General features: G+C 31.1%; 1 protein-coding gene across 1 annotated transcript; it reads right to left on the bottom strand.

Annotated features, from left to right (window-relative positions):
- Nucleotides 1-22793: 22793 nt before the first annotated feature.
- LOC103499420 (transcription factor MYB14-like) lies at nt 22794-24563 on the bottom strand. Its single transcript, XM_008462423.3, has 3 exons — nt 24195-24563; nt 23830-23959; nt 22794-23451 (listed from the first exon to the last, which is right to left on the bottom strand). Exons 1-3 carry the CDS (start codon nt 24325-24327, stop codon nt 22860-22862), a joined length of 855 nt encoding a protein of 284 aa, XP_008460645.1. The 5' UTR covers nt 24328-24563; the 3' UTR covers nt 22794-22859.
- Between the last annotated feature and the right edge of the window lie 224 nt (nt 24564-24787).

Here is a 24787-nt window from a genome sequence, read left to right as displayed (position 1 = left end):
CATGGGTTAGGGTTACTTAACCCTAACCCCACAGTCCTAAACCGCCGCCCAAACGCCCCCTTATTTTCATTTGAATGGATAATCTTTCTCATTCACTATTTTTTCATTATATATAACTCATTTAAAGGCTTATATAATGTTAAAGTGATAGCATCCTTTTACGTAATAAATTAGCTTCTTTGGTCAGAGTTTCAAATACTTGATGAGACAATCAAGTATTTGATAAAATGCTAAATGAAATACATTTTTTCTACTTTTACTGTATTTAATGTTATGAATTGTTTTGATTACACCTAAAATTGTATTTGTAATTATTCGACAATAATTTAATTAATTATGTAATGTACATATATAGTGTATACATATGTATATATGTTATCTTCATATGTGTTCATGTGTACATACATGTACACACATGTACATGTGTATTTATTACATATTTTGATTATATTGATATATTGTAATTATTAGTTTATTTAACTCATTTAAATTTATTAAATTCAATGTTATTTTTACAACTCTTTTATAAACTATTGTCGAATCTTTAAATTTAAGATGTTAGTATCATTTATATGCTTATATGATACAATTTTCATCAATACCTACAACAAAAATTAGAATATATGTTAATATTAAAAAATTAATATATATATATATATATATATATATATATATGTGTGTGTGTGTATGTATGTATGTATTACATGCACATATTAATATTTAAAAATGTGAATGAATCTAGAAACGTATTAAAGATGTGAATGAATCTTAATTTCTAGATTCATTATAACCCTTGGGTGTCCAAGTGACTCTTCAAGTTCCAACTCTTTATTGAAGATCGAAAATCTAGCTTGTAAATAAGCATTTAATCCGTCTTGAAGTGTTTTAGCTCTAGCTTTGTCATTGAGCCTTGAGTCATAATGATTGCCTCTTGATTGGTTTGACTTTGAATGTTCTCCCATGAATTTCCAACATGTGTTTCATTTTCCTCTTCATTTGAGTTGGTGTGAGCTTCACTGTTCAACATCTTATCATTAACTTGAAGGAGTCCTTACAGATCAATTTTCTATCTTCAAAGTCAATTCTAATTGGAATGGGACCATTTGCTTGGACATATTTCTCAAGTGCAACCCCTTTAGTGGCTCCTTAGCCTTTTGTTTTTGAACCCTACATAAGAAATGTTAAATATTAATGCATTTAATGTTGTATAAAAACTAGAAGATTTGACAAAGAAATGAATACATACTTTGAATGTCTGAATCTATGGGCACCACTTCTTACTCATCAATACTATTATGATTAGAATTGTTTGCTTAGTTCACAATTTTCCAGTCCAACATTTCTTAATGACATTCTACAAAATGTTTTGATACATAAATATAACTATAAACATGTAAATGAACAAACTGTAACGCCCAAAAAATAAGATAATTTTAAATTTAATTATGTTGGAATTTTTTGGTGTTATTTCAAATATTTGTTGAGAATAGTATGAATTGTGAAAAATTAGAATTAATTAAATATTATAGATGAATATTTAATTAAGTATTGAAATTGAAATTTTACTGTCATTAAAAATTTGACTTAAGTTGGGAGCTATGGTTTGATTTAATTATTTTGTTAAGATTTAAAAAATTATGAGTAATTATATATAAATGTTTATATAATTAGTTTTTGAAAAGAAAAATAATTATATTAGTGATAATATAATTATTTATAGAAAAATATTTTAGTTCGGGGAAGAGGGAAAATTTGGATGCGATGAGTAATTAAGTAGGAAAGATAAGATATTTATTATTGGAAAAGGTAAGAGAAAAAAAAAAGGAAAAGAATAATATTAATAATAATATGATATATTATTATTATTATTACAAAGAAAAATGGGCCCTTGATGCGCGTGCTACCCATCCATCTTCTTCGTCTTTGTAATGCTAGAACCGCTGCTGCCAATTAGGATGTCCGACAAGGAGCTGCTACAAGCGTCACCGTTCGTCGTTCGTCGTTCTCTGCCTCATCCAACGAAGCTCAATCTGTTGCTCTGTTCATCACATCTCCATTAACAAGCATCTTCTTCATCCAAGCCGTCACGAAGTTTGTTCTGACAATCCATCTGCTTTTGCTTGCGTCAAGCACTGTTGATCGTAGCACACCGCTAGAATGCAACGTCATTGTCCATCTGTTCTGCGCACATCTAAGCCATCCTTCTCCATCGTGAAGTCTTTCCCCTTTTATCTGTGCCGACCATCTAGATGCAAGCCTCCCTAACCCGCTCGAGCAGATATTCTCATCCTCTCAGTCGTGTCTCTGTTAGTGAGTTGCTTTCGAGCTGTTCCCAACCACGTAAGCCGAGTCCCATTTCTCTTGCTGAGCTAATGAGCTGCCAAGTCGTTGCCTCTTGCTTGTAGCTTTTGAGCAAGAATTCTTGGTAGTTTTCTGTGAGCTTTTGATGGAGTTTTGGTCAAAATAAATTAATTTTGGATTAAATTGGATTATTTTCCAATATTGGATTATTTGGTGGATTTTTTCCCAACCAATGTTAAATTGGTTTAAATCTCAGCTTGGGTAAGCTTGGATACTTAAGTAAATAATTGGATGATTGGTTGACAATTATTAATTTAATTTTTTTTATGTTTAGGATTTTTTTATTTCAATTTTGACTGTCAACCAAGGATTGTTTCTAGTCTCGAGGTAAGGGATTTCTACTATCAAACCTCAAATTAAATTGAGATGTGTCGTATGAGACAACTTGACTGATTACGCGTAGTGTGAATTTTTAAATCTTGACTAATTATGCTTATGTTTTTGGATGTACTGCTAATTCGCTATACTGATGGTTGGATATGTACTTGGTATAATTAAATCAATTATGTGATGAACTAAAATATTATGAATAGGCTGAAATGTATTATTGAGTTGACTGTATTAGACTGTCTAGACGGGATTAAGATTTGACTGTATTGAAGTCTTTAGACTAGATTAAGATTGTCTGGATTGAGGAAAAATTGTTAGCTTTAACTTTGGGGTAGTGTACCTTGTAGACACAGTGTTCTACATGATCACCACATGTTATGCATCCTTCGGATCACTAGACTGATATGTGCATCCTTCGGGATCACTAGACTAATATGCATCCTTTGGGATCACAAGACTGATATGTGCATCCTACGATATCACTATACTGATTGACATGTATCCCATGAGATCACAAGACTGTTATGATGCAAGGTGTCTTCTGATAGGAAGTTAATCGTTTTACTTCCTAACGGGACTATTAATGAGTCTCTTACTGTGTATATTTTTTTTTATACTCACCATTTTCATGTTTAACTTTTTCAGACAAAGAAAATACAAGAGGTAGACTGATGAGGGACAAGAAGGACTCGAGAAATGCCATGTGGGAATCTTTCGAAAATGCTTCCGCTTAACGTTTTACCATTTCTTTTAATTTTTATTGGCTGAAATGAATTTTATGTTTAGAACGACTGTTTGTTTCTTGGTGACTTAAAACACAATACTTTGGACTTTTATTTTTGTTTTGAAATAGGGCTTAAATTAAACTTTCTTTGATGTTTATTTTTTTTCCAAAACATATTTTATGATCTTTCGTATTTGAACGAAGTATCTTTAGGTTAAAGTAATGACTTTAGCTTAGTTTGAAAAGTTTGGTCATTACACAAATAATGTACAATTCAAATATATTCATAAATAAAACCATAGTTAGTTATGTATAACGTTGGTAGTATAATTAAAAGTCACTATCTATCACAATCTTCGTCACGTATTGACTCATTGATATAATTATCTGAATCAAAATCTTCTTCATCAACCAATGCTTCATCAGTTGATGCTTCTTCATTACTTTGTGCAATAATGTCTTCTTGGTCTCTAACTATCGAAGGTTCAACATTTTATCGATTAAAAGTTTGTGAATCTAGATTATGTTCAGCTCTAGGATAACATGTGGATATGGTTTCGTCTGATGTTACTTCTATTTTATTACTTTCTATTTCTGGAATATCCCACACATGTCTTGGTTGAATTCGTTGAACTATTTTCCAATCTTGACCAAGTTTGTAATCATCTACGCAAAAGACTTGTGCTGCTTGACTTACAAGGATGAAAGACTCATCTTTGTACCATCAGTTATGATTATTTATTGATGTAAAGCCATCAACTATGTTAATTCTATTCTTCCTCGAACTAGTATCATACAATTCACACCTAAAAAATGCAACTGCCTTCATGCAAATGTATTATAGCCTTATAATTTCATGTAGTTCGCCATAGAAAAAGATTTGTTATATTTCATTATCACTTGACACCTTTACTCCACTATTCTAAGTGATCGAACAACTATCACGATCTTTAGTGAAAATCAAACTCCATTTTCTATACACCCACTATAAGAGTGAGCACAATCATTTGGACCATAGGAAAGGGCATACAAATCATCGGATATGGATTTATCACAATGTAACCTTTGGGCCTAATCACAAAAGCAATGTTTAAATGTAATAAAAAAAATTGTATAACTCAAGGTACGACTACAAACAAGACATATTTGCTTTGAACCAAGTAGGGAATTCTAATTGTTGTCTCTTATGCAAATAACCATGTCCATTGCCCGACTCAAGGATTCTCATTTGATCCCTATGTTTTGCAAGTTCGTATAACTTTTTTGTCATATTTAAAATATTAAAAATGAATATAAGCAAAACAATACATATTGGAGATAAGGTAACTTCATCACAGTTTTTTTAGAATATACCAATGTGATTTTTGTAACTTATCAAAGGTGAGTTGTCGAAAAGCGACACCGCCTAACCACCTTATGTGTTGAGAGAAAATTGAAAGACCACAATTGTTGATCTCCTCATCATCAATGCTATCATTATCTCGATCCCCTATATTAAACCTTGTTTCAATGCCACGTAAATACATAGAACAAAAGTTTAAGAATTCATTTATGACAAAAGCTTCTCAATTGAACCCTTAGGTCGAGCTTTGTTTCTAACATATTGCTTCAAATACTGCAAAATTCTAAGACAACATGAACCAAATTACTTGTGTTGGAATCCTACATCATAAAAGTAATAGCAACAAAGAATTCACATACCTTTTGATTGGATACATCCCACAGGTCCAATAATTCTTGCTTCCCATGGCAAATGAACAGTTAAATGGACTATCACGTCAATAAAAGTTTACAGGAAGATCTTTTTCAACTTACATAAGATGAGTGCTATATCATCTTGCATTTTGTCTAGTTATTATATGCTCAATTTTTTTTTACATAGAGCATGAAAGAAATTTGTTAACTCCGATATAGTAGTAGAAACGTCTTCACGTAGATAAGATCAAATGCTGATTGTGAGAAGTCTTTGTAATAAAACATGACAATCATGGCTCTTTAAACCATATATTTTGCCTTCCTTTAAATTAACACGAGATACGTTGGATGCAAAATCATTTAAAAACTTCAAGAATTTCAAGAACGTACAAAAGTCCACTTCTTCAGCAGCAGCTAACGTGTAGGAAGCATCAGACTTTACACTTTATTTTCAATCACTTGTATGTAAAGCTCCTTTCTTATTTTCAAGTTAACTAGATCCTCACGAGCTTTAATAGTGTCTTTAGTCTTTCTATCGATGTTCAATATCTATCATACCCACCAAGTTATCACAAATTGTTTTTTTTTCAATATGCATCTTGTTGAGTTTATGACGTAGTTTATGGTTTTGCCAATAAGGAAGATTAAAAAAAATGCTTCTTTTAATCCAATTGTGCTCACCATTTGTCATTTTTCGTTTGATATCACGTTTGGTAGGATTTTTGCTCAATATTGGAAAATTTATAGAATTCAATTGATTTATAATATCTTGTCCATATAAAATATTCAGAGTTGCTCGTATTTCTTGTTTTCCATCATGTTGCCTACTTGTATGTCATGCATGTGTTAAAGGTAGATATCGATGATGTTCCATATAACAAAATTTTCTCTTTAGTCCCATTCAGCTTGTATCAACATTGCAAATCAAGAATGCTTTATAATCTTTTGTCCTCCAACCAGATAAATCACCATAAGCTAAAAAAACCATTTATTGTCCATAATAGTGCACCATAGAGTTGGAAGAAAGAAGCATTGAAACTATCGCACGTTTGAATACCATCCACCTACAACTAATTTTACTCATCTATCCATGATTGTAAGTAAATATCAATTTCTTTACCAGGAGACCTTGGACCAGGGATGAGTAAAGACAAAAAAGTGAATGGTGCTTTCATACACTTCTAATGAAGCAAGTTGTATTGAATTAGTATCACTGGTCATAAGCTATATGATGTGCTCATGTTTCCAAATGGATTAAACACACTAGAAGAAAGTGTTAATATGACATTTCGAACGTCTGAAGGAAAACAAGGATATTGGTCATCACAATGTTTCCAATCTTTAGCATCAGCATGATGTCAAAGTATGCCTTTAGTTTTACACCTTTCATCTTTGTGCCACCTCATATCCTCTGCACTATGTTTTGAAACAAATAACCTTTGCAATTTTGTCTTTAGTGGAAAATATCTTACACCTTATGTGGAATTTGTTTCCCCTTTCTATCATTCAACCTATATCTAAACTCTCCACAATGAGCACATTTGTCAAGTGATGCATAATCATCAACGTAAATCAGTCATCAACATCAACACATTATGCATCTTAGCTACAATAATGTATAATGAAAATTTACATGCAAGCTCTTAACTTCAGTTTATCTCAGTTTTGTTTAATTAGATTTAATTTATCAGACATTATTTTGAATTCATTTAATGAGAATCATTTGATTTTATGGAAATTGAAATTAATTAAATATTTGTTGGATGAATATTTGATTAACTAAAGGTTTTGACATGTGGTGTTTGTTGAGATTTTGATTAATTGTATGTTATAAGGGTTGAGTAAAGTTGGGGATTTTTTTGTGATGTTGAAATTGAATTAAATAAAATAATTATGGATGTTATTTAATTAAATTGTAGAGGAGAAATTTTGTTGGAGATTTAATAATTATATGTATATGTGGAAATATATATATATATATATATATATATATATATATATATATATATATATATATAATTATTATGGGAAAGGAAAGATAATTATATTTCATATTTAAGAAAAAAGATAATATGTATTTTGAAGAAAAAATATTTATTAAGGGAGAAAAAAAATATTTGTATTTTGGAAAAATACAATTATTTGTATAAAAGGATAATTCTTTTGGAGAAAAATAAATAATAATTAATAATTGTGAAAGATAATTAATTATTTTGGAGAAAAATAAATATTGATTTTAGGAAGAAGTTGATACGATTGGGTAAATAAGGAAAAAGAAGGAATTGGATTTATTTAAAACAAAAATTGATAATTATATATTGGAATGTAATTATTGGAAAAAGACAAATCTTTAAGGAGTTTTTATTAATTATGTTAAATTATTTGGGTGATATATTAAGAATTGGAGCCAAAATTTTAATGGTTAGGTTAGGATGATTCATGTTGGATTTTATGATATTTTAAAATAACTGATTTATTAGAGAAGATTTGATTATTAAAAAAATTGGGGATTTAAGTTAATTTGAGATCTTGAAATGAAAAGTTGGTTTTGGTGGAATTTGATTTAATTGAGTATATATATTCCTATATATATTTAATCAATAATTCAAAATTTTGGTGGAATATGATATTAATTATTTGATTTTGTATAAATAATTAATATGGAAAAGTTAAGTAAATTATATGATGGAATATAATTATAATTGTTTGGAAAAGAAGATAATTCAAAAAGAGAGAGATGGTTCATTTGATTGGACGAGAAAAGATTATATATTTATTAACTCTTCTAAATATATTTCGTAGCTGCGAGAGATCTCATGGAGGAAGTTGCTTAGCAGGAAGTGGAGTTTTGTAGAAAAAGTGACAAATATTTAAGTGGTTAAATATGGGTTTTTTAAGTTGAGGGTAGAATGGTAATTATGTCTAATGGCGTTTTTGCAAATATATCCATCTTCTTTATTTTAGGTTAAAAAGAAAAGAAAAGAAGATTGCACAAGAGAAGAAAGGAAAGGCGGCCGACAGTTATACACACAGAGAGTGAGAGACGACGAGTGAGTGAGGATGAACAGCGTGGTGGACTGGGTTTGTTCGACAACAGGTCGACTTCGTAGCGGCGGCGTGGGCAATCGACGGGCAGCGTTGATTTCGGGTATCGTGTTGACGAATAGCGTCGGCGTGATTCAAGCGTCGGTCTTTCGGGTGTTCTTCGTCGGGCAGAGTCGGTTTGCAGGCCACGATTGACGGGCATCGTCGGTTCTTCGTGGGTCGTGCAGCTGGTTTTAATTCACAGTTCAGAGAGCATCCGCGGGTTTCTCATTTTTGGGTTGACGGTATAGTTGGGTTTGCCTTGTTTAATTACAGATTGATGATCTTGTTGTTTTTTGTAATTGTTCCTCAAACTTTGCTCTAAATAAAATCCTTCCAAGTTGGTTCTCAAAGTGGATGTAGATCAAATCGGTCGAACCATTATAGATCTTTGTGTCGTTTACTCTTTTATCGTTTTTTTTTGTGATTATCTGGCTATTGCGTTCTGGTTAGTTGTTCCGCTGCGTTCTCTGATTTAGTGTAGGAATTCCTAACAAGTGGTATCAGAGCTCCATTCGATCCAAAGGAAATTTTGGTTTTGAGTAGTAGTTCACAGTCGGCATATCTTGGTTAAATCTTTTCTGTAATGATGGCTTCAACACGATTTGAAGTGTCTAAGTTTAATGGGAAAGGAGATTTCGCCCTTTGGAGAAAAAAGATTAGAGCTATTTTGGTTCAACATAAAGTAGCAAAGATCTTAGATGAAGGGAGACTTCCAGCAAATATTACAGAAAGTGAAAAACGAGATATGAATGAAATGGTCTATTCAACTATTCTTCTGTATCTGTCAGATGAAGTTCTTAGGCTAGTAGATGAGGCTACTACTACAACGGAGTTGTGGAAAAAGCTAGAGAGCCTTTACTTGACAAAGTCCTTGTCAAATAAGATATATTTAAAGGAGAAATTCTTTGGATATAAAATGGATCAAAGTAAAAGTTTAGAAGAGAACCTGAATGAATTTCAGAAGATTGTAGTTGATCTTAATAACATCGGTGAGAAGATGTCGGATGAGAATCAAGCAATTATTCTTTTAAATTCATTACCAGAAATATATCGAGGGGTTAAGGCGGCTATTAAATATGGTCGAGATTCATTGACCATGAGTATAGTGTTGGATGCCTTGAAGACTAGAAATCTCGAAATTAAAAAAGAATGCAAGGATGGAGAGTTACTTATGGCTAGAGGAAGAAGTGACAAAAAGAACTGGAAAGGCAAAGAGAAGAGTTCCAGGATGAATTCAAATAGGGAAGCTAGAAAGTGTTTCCTTTGCCATAAAGGATACTTTAAGAAAAATTGCCCCTTGAATAAGAGCAGAGAAGCATCAACTAGTGAAGCTAATGTTACTGATGGGTATAATTCAGCAAAGATTACTGATGGGTATGATTCAACAGAGACTGGGTATGAGTCTGCAGAGGTCTTGATGGTGTCTCATAGAGATATACAGGATGCTTGGATCATGGATTCAGGGTGCACGTATCACATGACTCCTAATTGGGATTTTTTGATTAACTTTCAGAAAAGTGATGGGGGAAAAGTCTTATTGAGTGATAATGGTACCTGTGAAGTAAAGGGAACTGGTTTAGTTCTAATTGCAACACATGACGGGATGATCAGAATGCTTACAAATATAAGGTATGTTCCAGAACTCAAACGTAATCTAATATCTCTAGGTGAATTAGATAGATCAGGTTATACCATAAAATTTGAGATTGGAATTATGAAAGTTACCAAGGGTTCTTTGGTTAAATTGAGGGGAACATTGAGCAATGGTCTGTATGTGTTGGAGGGTACTGCAGTTTCAGGTAGTGCCACTAAGGCATTAAAGCAACAGAAACAACAGATAGTTGATCATGTTGTGACAGATATTAGAATTGATGGTGTACAGTCATCAGGCAAAGGTTCAGATATATCTAGTGATCAATCACCACTAGTTTCACAAATAGAGGCTACAGAGCAGTCTGAATTTGATGGTGTACAGTCTGAACAGGAGAGGACTTTGATTGATGAGTGAGTTTGCAGTGACAGTATTGCATCTGATTTGAAGCAACGGAAAGATGCTATGGAAGCAGAGTTATTTATTTTGCGAAAGAATCAGACATGGTCATTGGTTACAAAGCCTCCTATTCAAAAACTCATTCAACCAAAGTGGTTTAAGCAAGGAGGTGACAGTAAGCCTAGGTATAATGCTAGGTTGGTAGTAAAGGTTCTTCCAGCTCATAGGTTTAAATACCTGTCAGATGAGCTGAAGGTTAATTCTGGTTGATAGAGTGATTGGGAGAATCAGTTTGGTGACTTAAATAGTTTGTCATGAGGGAGATTTGTAGAAAAAGTGACAAATATTTAAGTGGTTAAATATGGGTTTTTTAAGTTGAGTGTAGAATGGTAATTATGCCTAATGGCACTTTTGCAAATATATCCATCTTCTTTATTTTAGGTTAAAAAGAAAAGAAAAGAAGATTGCACAAGAGAGGAGAGGAAAGGCGGCCGACACTCATACACACAGAGAGTGAGAGACGGCGATTGAGTGAGGACGAACGACGCGGCAGACTGGGTTTGTTCGACAACAGGCCGACTTCGCAGCGGCGATGTGGGCAATCGACGGGCAGCGTCAATTTCGAATATTGCGTTGATGAATGGCGTCGGCATGATTCAGGCGCCAATCTTTCGGGGTGTTCTTTGACGAGCAGTGTCGATTTGCAAGCCACGATTGACGGGCAGCGTCGATGCTTCGTGGGTCGTGTAACTGGTTTTAATTCACAGTTCAGAGAACATCTGCTGGTCTCTCATTTTTGGGTTGATGGTATAGTTGGGTTTGCCTTGTTTAATTACAGATTGATGATCTTGTTGTTTTCTGTAATTGTTCCTCAAACTTTGCTCTAAATAAAATCCTTCCAAGCTGGTTCTCAAAGTGGATGTAGACCAAATCGATCGAACCACTATAGATCTTTGTTTCATTTACTCTTTTATCGCTTTCTTTGTGATTATCTGACTATTGCGTTCTGGTTGGTTGTTCTGCTGCATTCTCTGATTTAGTGTAGGGATTCCTAACAAGTTTGTTACAAGTGCAAGCAACCAAGGCATATAGCTGACGTTTGTCCTCAGAAACTGCTTGAGACTACTTCGAACCAGACTCCCACTTCCCAGCAGGGAAGAGTATTTGCCGTTACTCGTCAGGAGGTCGAGCAAGCTGGTACTGTGGTGACAGGTATGCTTTCAATCTTAGGGCACTTCGCATTTATGTTATTTAACTCTGGGTCATCGCATTCTTTCATATCCTCGGTTTTTGTTCAGCATATGTGCTTAGAGGTAGAACCTTTGGGTAGTATACTATCTGTTTCTACTCCATCGGGAGAAGTTATGTTGTCTAAAAAAAAGATACAAGCATGTCAAGTAGAGATAGCAAACCATGTGTTAGATGTAACTTTGCTAATTTTGGACATGCGAGATTTTGATGTGATCGTAGGCATAGATTGGTTATCTGTCAACCATACAAGTATAGACTGTTCCCGTAAGGAGGTAGTTTTTAACCCTCTTTCAGCGGGTAGTTTCAAGTTTAAGGGAGCTGAGACTGTGGTCCTACCCAAAGTTATCTCAGCTATGAAAGCCGGTAAGCTACTCAACCAGGGTACTTGGAGTATCTTGACTAGCGTAGTAGACATTAGAGAGCCTGAAGTTTCTTTGTCAGCTGAGCCGATGGTGAGAGAGTATCCTAACGTTGGCGAATGACAAGAAGTGACCATGGCATGCCATAGAGAACGTTTTGCTTCCGCCATTATGATTTTAGTTTGACTTTAGTATTACTTGTACTTTCATTATTACTCTTTAAAACTAGATAGGGCCCGAACTAGGATTTTGTTATTTTGAGATTTACTTCTATTATTTATTTATTTATGATTTTAAATGAGTATTTAACGTTTTGATCATGAACATTTCTTTTACCTTTCAATTTAATTTAAGAAATTTTATTTTTCTTTAAGTAGTAATGACCTTAGCTTAGTAAAAAGAGTTAGGTCATTATATCCCATTTGCAAACCTTGAAGATTTAAAGTGATGAATTTTCCCATCAAAGGATAAGAAAAATTTTCAACCTCCATTTAAGTAACCTTGGTAAGCTAATGAAATTAAATTAATAAATTGTTAATTTAATTTTGGATCTAATTGGGGTTTCTTTAAAGGTTTAATTGGCTAATTTTTTAAGATTTAAATCTTGAAAATTCCTAATCAAGGTTGGATTTGTTTTAACCCTTTTTCTTTTAAGTTAATTAATTTATGAGAATTTTTGGATGATAGCCAATTGCTAATTTCATTAATTAAAATACTAAAATTTCCTTTTATGATTTCCAAATTAATTGGATATTTTTTACTGTCAGCTAAGGAGTACTTTATTTGCCTAAAATCTCCAAGTAAGAGATTCTCCTACTAAACCTTCGAACTGAAGTTAAGAGATTGCATGTAATTCTCCATTATGAATTAATATAGCGAAGATGCATAATGAGTTGATGTTGATGACTAATGATGATGATCGAAATTATATTGATGACTGATTTACGTTGATGATGATGCATGGTATATTAATCACATGATTAAGGACGTTAATATTAATATTCATGTCATGTTTATGATATGCTACATGCTATGGATGGACGTTCTATTAACTTTGTCTATTAGAGTCGTACCCATATGGGTGTCCCTCGGAATCACTACCTTTTTATGATTGTGTGGTTCGACGGAATCACTAGTCTCATGAGATGTTATGTATATGAGTGGTCCGATGGGATTACTTACAGCTCGATTGTCCTAAGTGTTCCTTCAGGTTCACCGAAGACCAGCTTTGTCCTAGGTATTCCTTTAGGTTCACCGAAGACCAGATGTGTTTCTATGGGATCACTAGATTGCGTGTGTTTGGGAACACACAAGTTTATGAATACTTTCTTACAAGACTCTAATGGGAAGTTAACAGACACCTAACGAGACTAGTAATGGGTCCCTTACTGAGTATATGTTTTTACTCACTTTTTTTATGTTTAATATTTCAAGCAAAGGTAAAGGTAGAGGAAAGTTGGCGAGCGACAGATAAGGGTCCATGACATGCCATATAGGGACTCAGTTTTGCTTCCGCATATATGTATCAATGTTTCAGTATTATATTTTTAAGAAAATTTAGTCTCTCTTTTCAAGAAAGTGTCTTTTGTTATTGTTTCTTTTTACTAATGACGTTAACTTAGTATAAAAAGTTGGATCGTTACAGTACGATGTAAAATATTTTTACCTTTTTGTTGGATTGATAAATCCTTATTTCCGTTTTGAATGAATGGTCTTTCTTTTTCACTATTCCTTCATTACACTTAATCCATTTAAAACCTTATATAATGCTAAGGTGGTAACATCCTTTTAAATCATAAATTGGCTTATTTGGTTTGAGTTTCAGATACTCGATGAGACAATCAAATATTTGATGGGATGCTGCATAAAATAAATTTTTTTCTACTTTTACTGTATTTAATATTATGAATTACTTCGATTATATTTATAACTACAGTTGTAATTATCTAGTAGTAATCAAATTAATTATGTAATGTACATACATAGTGTACATGTATATATATGTACACATGTACACATAGGTATATATATTATACATTTTGATTATATTAATGTATTGCAACTATTAGTTCATTTAATTCGTTTAAATTTATTAATTCTAATATGATTTTTATACAAACTCTTGTAAGTTGTCGAATATTTGAATTTAAGATATCAATATCACGTTGCTGTTTTTTTTATGCATATTTTTCATTGTCCACAACAATAATTAAAATATATGTTAGTATAAAAGAACTGGTATATATACACACACATTAAACTAATATAATAACATGATGTAAATTATTTTCATTTTTTGTTTGATTGACAAACCCTCATTTATGCTTTGAATGAATGGCATTCCTCTATGAATACTATTCCTCTATAATATATAACCAATTTAAAAGATTTTATAATGCTAAGGTGATAACATCATTTCGTATCATAAACTGGCTTCTTTTATCTAAGTTTTGGATTATCGATGAGACAATCAAATATTTGATAGGGTGATGTAAGAAATAAATTTTTTCTACTTTTACTATATTTAATGTTATGCTTCGCTTGTATCTGCAGCTGTAGTTGTAATTGCTCAGCAACAATCTAATTAATTATATAGTATACACATATATACACATACATATACATGTTGTCTACATATGTGTACATGTTGTACACAATATATACACACACATGTACATATGTGTGTGTGTATATATATATATATTATATTTTGATTATATTGATGTATTGTAACTATTAGTTCATTTAACTCGTTTAAATTTATTAAACTCTAATGTTATTTTTGTAGAAGCTTTTATAGGTTCTTGTCAAGTCTTTGAATTTAAGATATTACTATCATATATTCGCTCGTATGATGCAATTTTTATCCATGTTTATAATAAAAATTAGAATATATGTTAGTATATTATATATATATATATATATATATATAACATAATTACACGATGTTAAGTATTTTTACTTGGATTGATAAACCCTAATTTCCGCTTTGAATAGTTGGTATTTCTATCTCCATATTCCTTCATTATATATAACACATTTAAAATATTTTATAATGCTAAGTGGTAACATCCTTTTGCATTATAAATTGGTTTCTTTGGTCTGAGTTTCAAATACTCGATGAGACAATCAAATATTTGATGGGATGTTGTATGAAATAATTTTTTTCTACTTTTACTGTATCTAATATTATAAATTGCTTCGATTGCACTTACAGCTGCTATTGCCTAACAACAATCTAATTAATTATAAAAAAATGTACAAAATGTTAGTATCAATACAATATATCATTAACTCTATAAAATGTTTTTATTTTAAAAAAAAAAACACCTTAAAAAAATGATTCAATAACGATAAACTTTCAACATTAATAAATTTTAAGGACATATGCAATAATTGAACACCTTTTATATTTTTCAACAAAAAAAAAAGTAAAATAATCTTTCAACATTATTTAAGCATAAACAAAAAGATTAGATTTATTTAGATTATCCAATTTCATAACCATTGTAATTGTAGTAAAAAAATCAATATTAAACTTTGTTGTGCAGTTCTTTATCGGTATTAAATTATTATTTAGAATGTCTTGTTTGAATATAAATATTCAATTTCTTATATGGTTAATTTACAATACTTGGGTATCATTTTTTTACTAAAAAGTTTACATGATAATTGTAAATATTGTTTTATATAAATGATTAAGTGAGAATAATGTAACGACCCAACTTTTCAGACTAAGCTGAGGTTGTTACTTTAATATAAAGACACTTTATCTAAACATAAAAAGTTCATAAAATCTAGTTAAAATCAAGAAAACATCAAAAATAAGAAAACTGTGTTCGAGTTCTATTTCAAACAAATTTAAAAGTTCATAAACATCGTTTATATAGTCACCGAGAACAAATAGTTGTTCTAAAAATGACACTCATTTTCAGTCCTTAAACCTAAAAACAGTAACAAAAATTAAGCAGAAGAATTTGAAAGAAAAAATGTTCTCATATGGCAATCACAAGTCCTTTTTGTCCCTCGTTAGTTTACCTATCGTATTATCTTTGCTTGAAAAAGTTAAACATGAAAAGTGTGAGTATAAAATATACCCAGTAAGAGACTCACTACTGGTCTCATTAGTGGTAAAAATGGTTAGCTTCCTATTTGGGTACACATATCGGTCTAGTGATTTCGTAGGATGCACATATCAATCTAATGATCCCGTAGGATGCACATATCAGTCTAGTGATGCCGTAGGATGCACGTATCAGCAGTATAGTGATGCCGTAGGATGCACGTATCAGTCTAGTGATGCCGTAGGATGCACGTATCAGTCTACTGATGCTGTAGGATGCACGTATCAGTCTACTGATGTCGTAGGATGCATGTATCAGTCTAGTGATCCCATAGGATGCACATATCAGTTTAGTGATCTTGTAGAATGCTCATGTGGTGATCCTGTAAGACACTGTGCCTACAAGGTAGGCAACCCCATAGATAAAGCTAACAGTTACCCCTCAATCCATTCTAAACAGTCCAAGACAATCACTTCAGAGCATAATTTAAATTAACAGTTACTTCTCTACATATAACTAGTCAAAACAACACAGGCTAAAGTATATTACAATTCAGTTGGTAGTACAATCCATCAATATATTTAAACTACACATAACAATCAAACCATATCAGTTCAGTCAATAGTGTAAACCATTAATATTTTCTAACTACACATAATGGTCGAACTATCTTAATCAATCTATTCCAAATGTCGTCTCAGTCAATACATTCCAACTTCAATATGAGTCCAGTAGTAGAAATCTCTTACCTTAACTTTACCTAATCTCCTTGATCGAATGAAAGTCCAATGAACCAAACCTACACATAAACATAAGAATTTAAATGTTTTCTCGAACAGTTTTATCCAACCAATTCACCCGAATTCCACAGCTTACCCAAGTAAAATGGAGAATTTAACTCCAAACCAACTTGTCGCGAACTCTAGGAATTCAATTGCTATTCCCTAATGACACCTTCAAGAACCAAGCGATAACTTAAACAATTAACCTAACATCAAGACTTAAAAATGGTTATGAAAACAACCACAATTCCACAGATTTCACCCTTACCACAACCTTGATAGTTCACGACAAGACAAAGGTAGCGGAGCACGAATCAAGTCAACAACGGTGTGTAAATGCATATGTAAGTGGCTAGCTTGGAAAGGTGAAGTCAGCTGGCTTGAGTGGCTCGATAAAGGAGAAAACAAGGGGCACACTAATGGCTAAAAAAGGGAACTTGTTTGCATGGTTCAAATATGAAGGAGATGCTCAAATAGAGAACGAATCGATGCAGAACTCAGAGTTGCAATTGACTGCTCGATTTAGATCTAGGCAAAGCGACATGGAGGCTACGACTTTGGGTGATTAACGAAAGCTTGCGGCAAGGAGAACGACGCCAACACAACACCACGAGACGCTTAGACGTTTCGGCTCGAGTCAACTCTCTTAGACGTGATGGAAAATGGTGGCTTCCGACGGCTTTGCGATGGACAATGGTGGAAAGTGAACAGTGACAAGATTAAAGGGTGGCAGCTAGGTATCATGAAGGAGAAGATAGGAGAAGATGAATTGGTAGCATGCGATATAATGAAGAAAGAATTATTTTAATACTAATAATAATTATTATAATTATAATATTATTATTACTTTTCCCTTTTTCTTTTCTTTTTCTTTTCTTTTTAATAAAACAAAAAAAATCTCTTCTTCTCTATCACACTTCAATAAAATTTAACACCCAAGATTTAAAACTTAAAAAAAAAAACAATTTAGGGTGGAGAAATACCTTAAAATTATTTTGAGGCATCACAAATATTAACTATTCTAATTATACAAATAACTTTTTCAATTTAGGTGATTTAATATAAATATTGTTATTTCAAAAAATAACACATCTTACTATTGGTCATCGTTAAAATTAAAATAAAATCTCACAAGTTAATTAGTTAATATACAAAAAAAAAATAATAGTAATTTGATTAAAAAAATAATTAAGGTGTTCGAAAAAATTTATTTAAACAACATACAATAAAAGCAATACTTTAGAAATGCTTATATATCATAAGAAAAATCTTTTTACTCACTGCATTTTCCTTGATCTCGATCGGGGTAAGAACATTAAATCAAAATGTTCCTCATTGCATTTATAATCAATAAAAAACCTCATTAAGATCATGAGATAATATAGCCTAAGAAAATATTTTGATTGAGATATAACTTACCTTTCTAGTAGAGGAAAAAAAATCAAAGCTCCTTATGGATGAATTTGTCCTTTCTCTTCCATAGTCGACTCCCACCCCTTATTTTGAATTTAGGGTTTTTTCTAGGTTAAACAATATATAGTATTTTAACTTTTTAATAAATTTAATTCATTTACTTCGAACAATAACTTTTTTTTTTGTCCATTACTATATAATTAATCTAAGTTTACTTGTCATTTTCTTTAAAATAAATAAATTTATATGTACCTATGAATCAATTAAAGAATATTAAATAAACCATCACGAGTTGGCCTAGTGGTAAAAAAGGAGACATAGTCTTAATAATTAGACTAATCGATCATGGGTTCAATCCAAGGTGGATGGTAATCTACCTAAGAATTAATTTGGAGGTGAATTTAATTATATATCACTAACATTTTATTAAAATAACCAAAAAATCATTCATATTTTCTTTATGTGTTTGGTAGAGGGACTATGATAGTAGTTTTATAATAATATGTGTTTGGGAGAAGGGTTATGATTATAACAATTTAAAAAACAATAATAAAATTTGGATTGGGTTATTTGGGTAGGGTAATTTAGGTTTGTAAGAAAGGAAAAGAGAGGAGAAGAATTGGTTATTTGGGGATTAGGATAGCCTTAATCCCCATTTATCATAACCCTTGGACCAAACACGGGTTGGCCCAATTTCCTAACATTTTTCCCCTAAAACCTCACCCCAAACATACCCCAAGTTTCACTTTATTAGAGAACAAATCGAAATACAAGAAGTTGAAGTGCTTAAAGTTCATACCAATGAGAACGTAGTTGATATGTTGACCAAAGTTGTCACTCAAATGAAGTTCCTCAAATGCTTTCAAATAATCGGGTCCCAGGAGTGACTGCATCGAAAAGCTTGAGAGTCAAGGTAAAGAAAAAAAAAACTGCACTCTATGTCTTTTAAGGTGGAGATTTGTGAAATGTTCATCCTAAATCAGTATGTATTTTTATACTAAAAGTAAATGAAATTTAGTTGCAAAATTAGTTGTAACTAAGCCATTAAAATCTCTTCTTTAAATAGTCTTAGAGGTAGAAGAAACTTGATCTTGTATCAATTGCTAAAATTTCTCTTAATAAAATCTTGCTCCCAAGTACAGTGGATATAGGTTGTTTGTAACCGAACCACTTTAAAATTTTCCTATCTTGATTCTTCTTTTTCTTAACTCTCCTCTACCATCTTCATCATCATCTCTATCTTCAATCGAAAAACTCTATCAAAAACCACAAAATAAACATAGACAATAGTGAGAGAAAGTTTGAGTATTTATGTGGAATTGCTTGTGTTCAAGAAGCAAAGTAAAATGTGTAAAGAAAGAGAGATTTACCAATTTCACATGCAAAAGAAATAAAAAGAGAATCTCAAAAGTAAAATAGCTTTACTTAGTGATTGCTTCTAGACCCTACACATGGACAACTTCAACCGTCTTTTTATGGACGAGCTTTCTTAATGTGTGCCTACTTGATGGGAAAGAACCATCAGGTGGACAATTTTTTACGTGCTTATCACATAAAAAACATGACAAATTTGTAGTAGTTGACATTTGTATTATATATGTATTAGATCTATGTATATATTTCACAAACAAAACAAAACAAAAAGATAAAGAAAAGGAAACAAAAAGAAAAGAAATACCACAACCATTTAGATTAGATTTTTGGTTAAATTAAATCACACAAAACACACACTCATCATCTTTGACGGTATGCTTCAATTACATATATTTCCAGATGTTGAAAAGTTTCATTTTACTCAAGTCTTGGACTTTAAAATTCTAAAAAAGTTATTTTGTAAATGATGTCAACAATATCTTTGAAGATAAATTAAATATAGATGGTATAGATGAAAACGATATTAAATCTCCTATAGTTGAAACTAAGTTGTAAATGATGTGATCTACACTTTTCAAATTTTGTAAACACCTACCAAATTCCATTCTTAATGAAAAACTCTCAAAGTTAGAAAATATTTTGTATAACTTAAATATGATTTAATATTTAAATTTCTTTTAAAGAAGTAATATAATATTTGTTATGGATAATTTTGGACCGATAAAAAGATTATATAAAGACAAAAGTAAAACCAAGAGAGTTATCTAATCTTAAAGGACAAACTTAAGCGTGATAGGAAGCAGTCTTGGAAGAGTTCCCAATTGAATCCCCTCAACCCCTAAAAGCCGAGGCCGAGCCTAGTAATCTCGTATGATGGTTGATCCAAATTGACCCACTATTCTAGAACATCCTTAAAGTGGCCCAGATGCATCCTTAAGTATTTTGTTTTTTAAATGAAAAAGAAAATAAATTATGAATTTGAAAGGGATAAAGAAGACTTCTAAACTCCATTATAAATAGATTGATCAATAAAAGGTACGCTTGCTCCACTTCTTTTAAATATCGACTAAAGCATTGAAGATTATGTGACAAGCATCACACCAATATTTTTTTTCTTGTTTTTGTGGTTTGTTTTTCTTCTCCAAAGATTAGAAATAATTTACGGTCGAAGGAACACGAACATCAAATGAGTGCCAATATCTAGATTTTACAATTAATATTATTAATTAATCATAATATCAGTTATCATTATCTAGCAAAGGAGAATAAAACTATTGCAATATCATCATTAGATTCATGACCCGATCAATATAGTTTGCTAAAGGTGGAATTAGAAAAAGAAAAAGAAATACAAAGAAATATTTTTTCTTCTTTTTCTTTTCCCACTTGGAAAAGAATATATATTTTTTCATTAAAAGAAATAATGAATGAAAAGTGGCACAAAAAGTGATAGGTAAACAAATGCCTAACATCATTTAATTTACAACATGATCGACATAAATACATGCATAGTTAGTTGGATGTGTAAGAATGAATTAATTTTGTGAAATGATGTTGTAAATAATTATGATGCCAACAATATAATGTGTATTAGTGTAAGCTTTTTCAAATTCATATAATCTCTTAGGAAATCCGTATTTTGAATGTCATTTTAGAACAATTTTAGGGCTTTTTTAAAAAATATAAAAAAACGGTAAAATATTTACACTCCGTAGAACAATTTCAAAAACGGAAAAAACTCAGAAGCCCACCGTATAAAATACTAAAAATATGCAATCGTTTAGATTTGGTTATTGTTTAGATATGGCTACAATTTATACGCGATCGTTTAGATATGACTAAATTTAAACGTAATCGTTTAGACATGGCTACAATTTATACACGATCGTTTAGATATGGCTATAATTTATACGCCATGACTACAATTTATCTTTTCAATTCCATTATTTAATTTTGTTACATGCTTGGTTAATTTGGTTACGTTTAAATTTGGTTACACGATCATTTAGATTTGGAGACCCAAATCTAAATGATTTTTTTTTTCAAAATTTGGTATACAATTTTTTAATTCTTTTGTTACATGATCGTTTAGATTTCTTTATACGATCGTTTGCTATTTTTTACACGATTGTTTACATTTGGCTACTTCAATCCAAATGTTTTTTTTAATCAAGATTCTTGGTACACGATTTTTTATTTTTTTTACACGATCGTTTACTTTTTTTTTTTTTTTTAAGCAATCGTTTACCTTTAGCTACTCCAATCTAAATGATTTTTTTTCAAGATTCTTTATACACAATCATTTTTTACACGATCATTTACTATTTTTTACACGATCGATTACATTTGGCTACTTTAATCTAAATGATTTTTTTTAAGATTCTTTATACACGATCTTTTTTTTTTTTTTTACGCGTTTATTTTTTTACATGATAGGTTACATTTAGCTACTCCAATCTAAATAATTTTTTTTTTTAAGATTCTTTATACACGATCTTTTAGATTTTTCTATTTTTTGCACACGACCTAAGAAAAGGAAAAGAAGAAAAATAATGAAAAGAAATGGCAGCGAAAAAAAAAAAGAGAAAAAGTAGAAAGACCATGGAAAAAGTGAAAGAAAAAAGAAGAGAAAAAGAAGAAAAACAATGGAAATATTAAATGACGTAAATAAAGAATAGAAAAATAAGAAAGATTATGGAAAAAATTGTAGAAAAAAATAGGAAAACGATAAAAGAAATAGCAGAAGACGAATCGCGAGGAAGAAAAGAAAGATGGAAGGACAAACCTGAAATATTTAAAAAATTGTCAACTTTATGGGCTTTGTTATACGATCAGTAAATAGTTTGATGTTTTGTTACATTTACGTAAGTTTCCATAATTTTAAAGTTTAATGGTTATTTAGTATGAAACTTTTCAAAAAAATATATTTCTCTATACATATAAACTTAATTTTTTTTTAAAAAAAAAAAAAAGAACTATAGACATAATTATATGTGAGGAAAAAAAATTGAAATAACATCATTAGATTGATGACCTAATTCATATATTTTTGCCAAAGGAAGAATTAGAAAAGGGAAAAAAAATATAAAGAATTCCTTTTTTTTTGTTTTTTTTTTAAATTTTCACTTGAAAAAGAATATACAAATTCCAATCCAAAGCCGCAAATAAATCTAAAATTCATTCTTTTTTTCTCTTCGTCACTCATTTACGACTAACTCTTTCTATTATTCAATCTCCAAAATTCTCTCAATTTTTCTTTCAATTTTTTCATAATTTTCCCCTCATCAATAATTTACTCCACATATATATCCAAATAATCTTCATCCTTTAGTGAATTACTCCCTGAATAATTAGAGGCGTTGATTTTATCAATTAAAATGTGGAAAATATTTTAATTTCCATTGATATGGGAATAAGTTCCAAAGATCTTCAAAATTCTGGCAATTCAGAAATTTCTCCAGCTTTGACAAAAACATTGTACCAAAATTCCATGTCATCATCAACAACACATTGACCATGTAATCTCTTATCCGAATTTGTTTCCGTCATATCCATGGACACCGGTGGGAATTCCTCCCTTTTCTCTTCACTATCATAATTCGAATTTGAACTCGAATCTGAATTGGAATTCGTCATCGAATTCTCGACCACATCAGACCAAAAGCTCTCGTCAATTGGCGGCATGGCGTCCTCGACCGTGTAGCTGTAGTACTCATTTTCAGTCATGTAAGTATGATCTGTGAGTGATGAAGATATCTCACAACTTGAAGATTGTTGTGAAGAAGGGGACATTGTTGTTGAGGAATAATTGGGAACTTGGGTTTGATTTGTACTATCAATAACAATGGATGAAGAAGAGTTTGATGGTTTTATTTGTTTTTTTCTTTTGTTTTCAGATAATTTTGGAGCTGTTGTTTTTTTAATTATGTTTTTTTCCAGCCTTTTCTTCAAGTGTGTGTGCCAAACATTCTTGATTTCATTGTCCGTTCGACCCGGCAACTTGGCTGCTATTGCTGACCATCTAACAGTAACAAAAAGGAAAAAAAAAATATTAATCCCAATTTATTCATAACAAAAAAGTAAATTTTAAACATATATAATATCTAGCTAGAAATGAATAATATTGTTTTGGTCGAGAATATATCGTCATAACTTGTTATCATTTTCCTTTTTATAATATGGAGTGGAATGATTAAACTTGCGATTTCTTGGTTGGTATGGTTTATATTACTAGAGTTATTCTATATTCAACTGATTAGAAATTTAAAAGTTGATGAGATTTATTGTAAATTTTATTTTCTAACCTAATTTTTATAGATAAGAGAATTTATAGTATGAAGATTTCAACGTCCTTGAGAAGAACCTAAAAGAAAAAATAAAGGTCGAGAGAAAAATTTACCTATTGCCAAGCAATTCGTGTAGGTTGATAATGGCATCTTCTTCTTCTTTAGTGAAGTTGCCTCTCTTAATATCAGGTCTCAAATAATTTGTCCAACGAAGTCTACAACTTTTTCCACATCTTAAAAGACCTAAACACGAAAATTACAAAAGCAAAAGGTTAGGAAAAGAAAAGGATGCAAATAAAGTTTTAAAAAATCCAAACTTTTTTTCAACATTTGATGAAATTAGTAAATCTAAGACGTGGGTTATTCTGGGTTTATGTTTTTCTGTTTAGATATTAAAAATAAAAATTGAAAATCAAATAAAAATTGAATCTTTTTAATGACAAATGACAAATGAATTGTAATAATAATAAAAACTCACCAGCTTGTTTAGGAAGAGCTCGCCAATTGCTATGGCCATGATTTTGAATAAAATTGGTTAAAATTCTATCTTCTTCAGGAGACCAAGGACCTTTCTTCAACCCCATTTTCTCACAGCAAGGAGCTCTCCCCATTATTATTATTGATTTTAAATTCAATAATAATTGATAATCACTAAAATCTTCTTCTTCTTCTTCTTCTTCTTCTTCTTCTTCTTCTTCTTCTTCTTCTTCTTCTTCTTTTTCTTCTTCTTCTTTATGGTTCTTGTTCAAGTATACTAAATTTTTTCTCTCTTTTTTGTTTTCTTTTTAGGCTCTGAAATGGAGTCTGAACTGAGAATGACTCAAGGAGATTCAAAGAAAATGAATTCAGATTGGTATTTATAAAGGAATAGATCTTCATAAATTCAAAAGTTTGTGCTTTGAATAAATTATAGAATAATAGTAATAGTCTAAGTCGACAAAAACAGCTACGTTCAAATGGGGGATGGGGGTAATTTCCAGGAAGGAGAGTTTTAGATTTAGAAAATGGGCCAATCCTAGCCACCAAAATTAAGGATTTCTTTATTGTTTATTGTTATTGTAATTAGTTTAA

The sequence above is a fragment of the Cucumis melo genome, chromosome 5, assembly GCF_025177605.1.
Source record: "Cucumis melo cultivar AY chromosome 5, USDA_Cmelo_AY_1.0, whole genome shotgun sequence".
Classification (NCBI taxonomy): domain Eukaryota; kingdom Viridiplantae; phylum Streptophyta; class Magnoliopsida; order Cucurbitales; family Cucurbitaceae; genus Cucumis; species Cucumis melo.
Note: the sequence above shows the minus strand (reverse complement) of the source record. Positions and strands in the feature narration are given on the sequence as shown.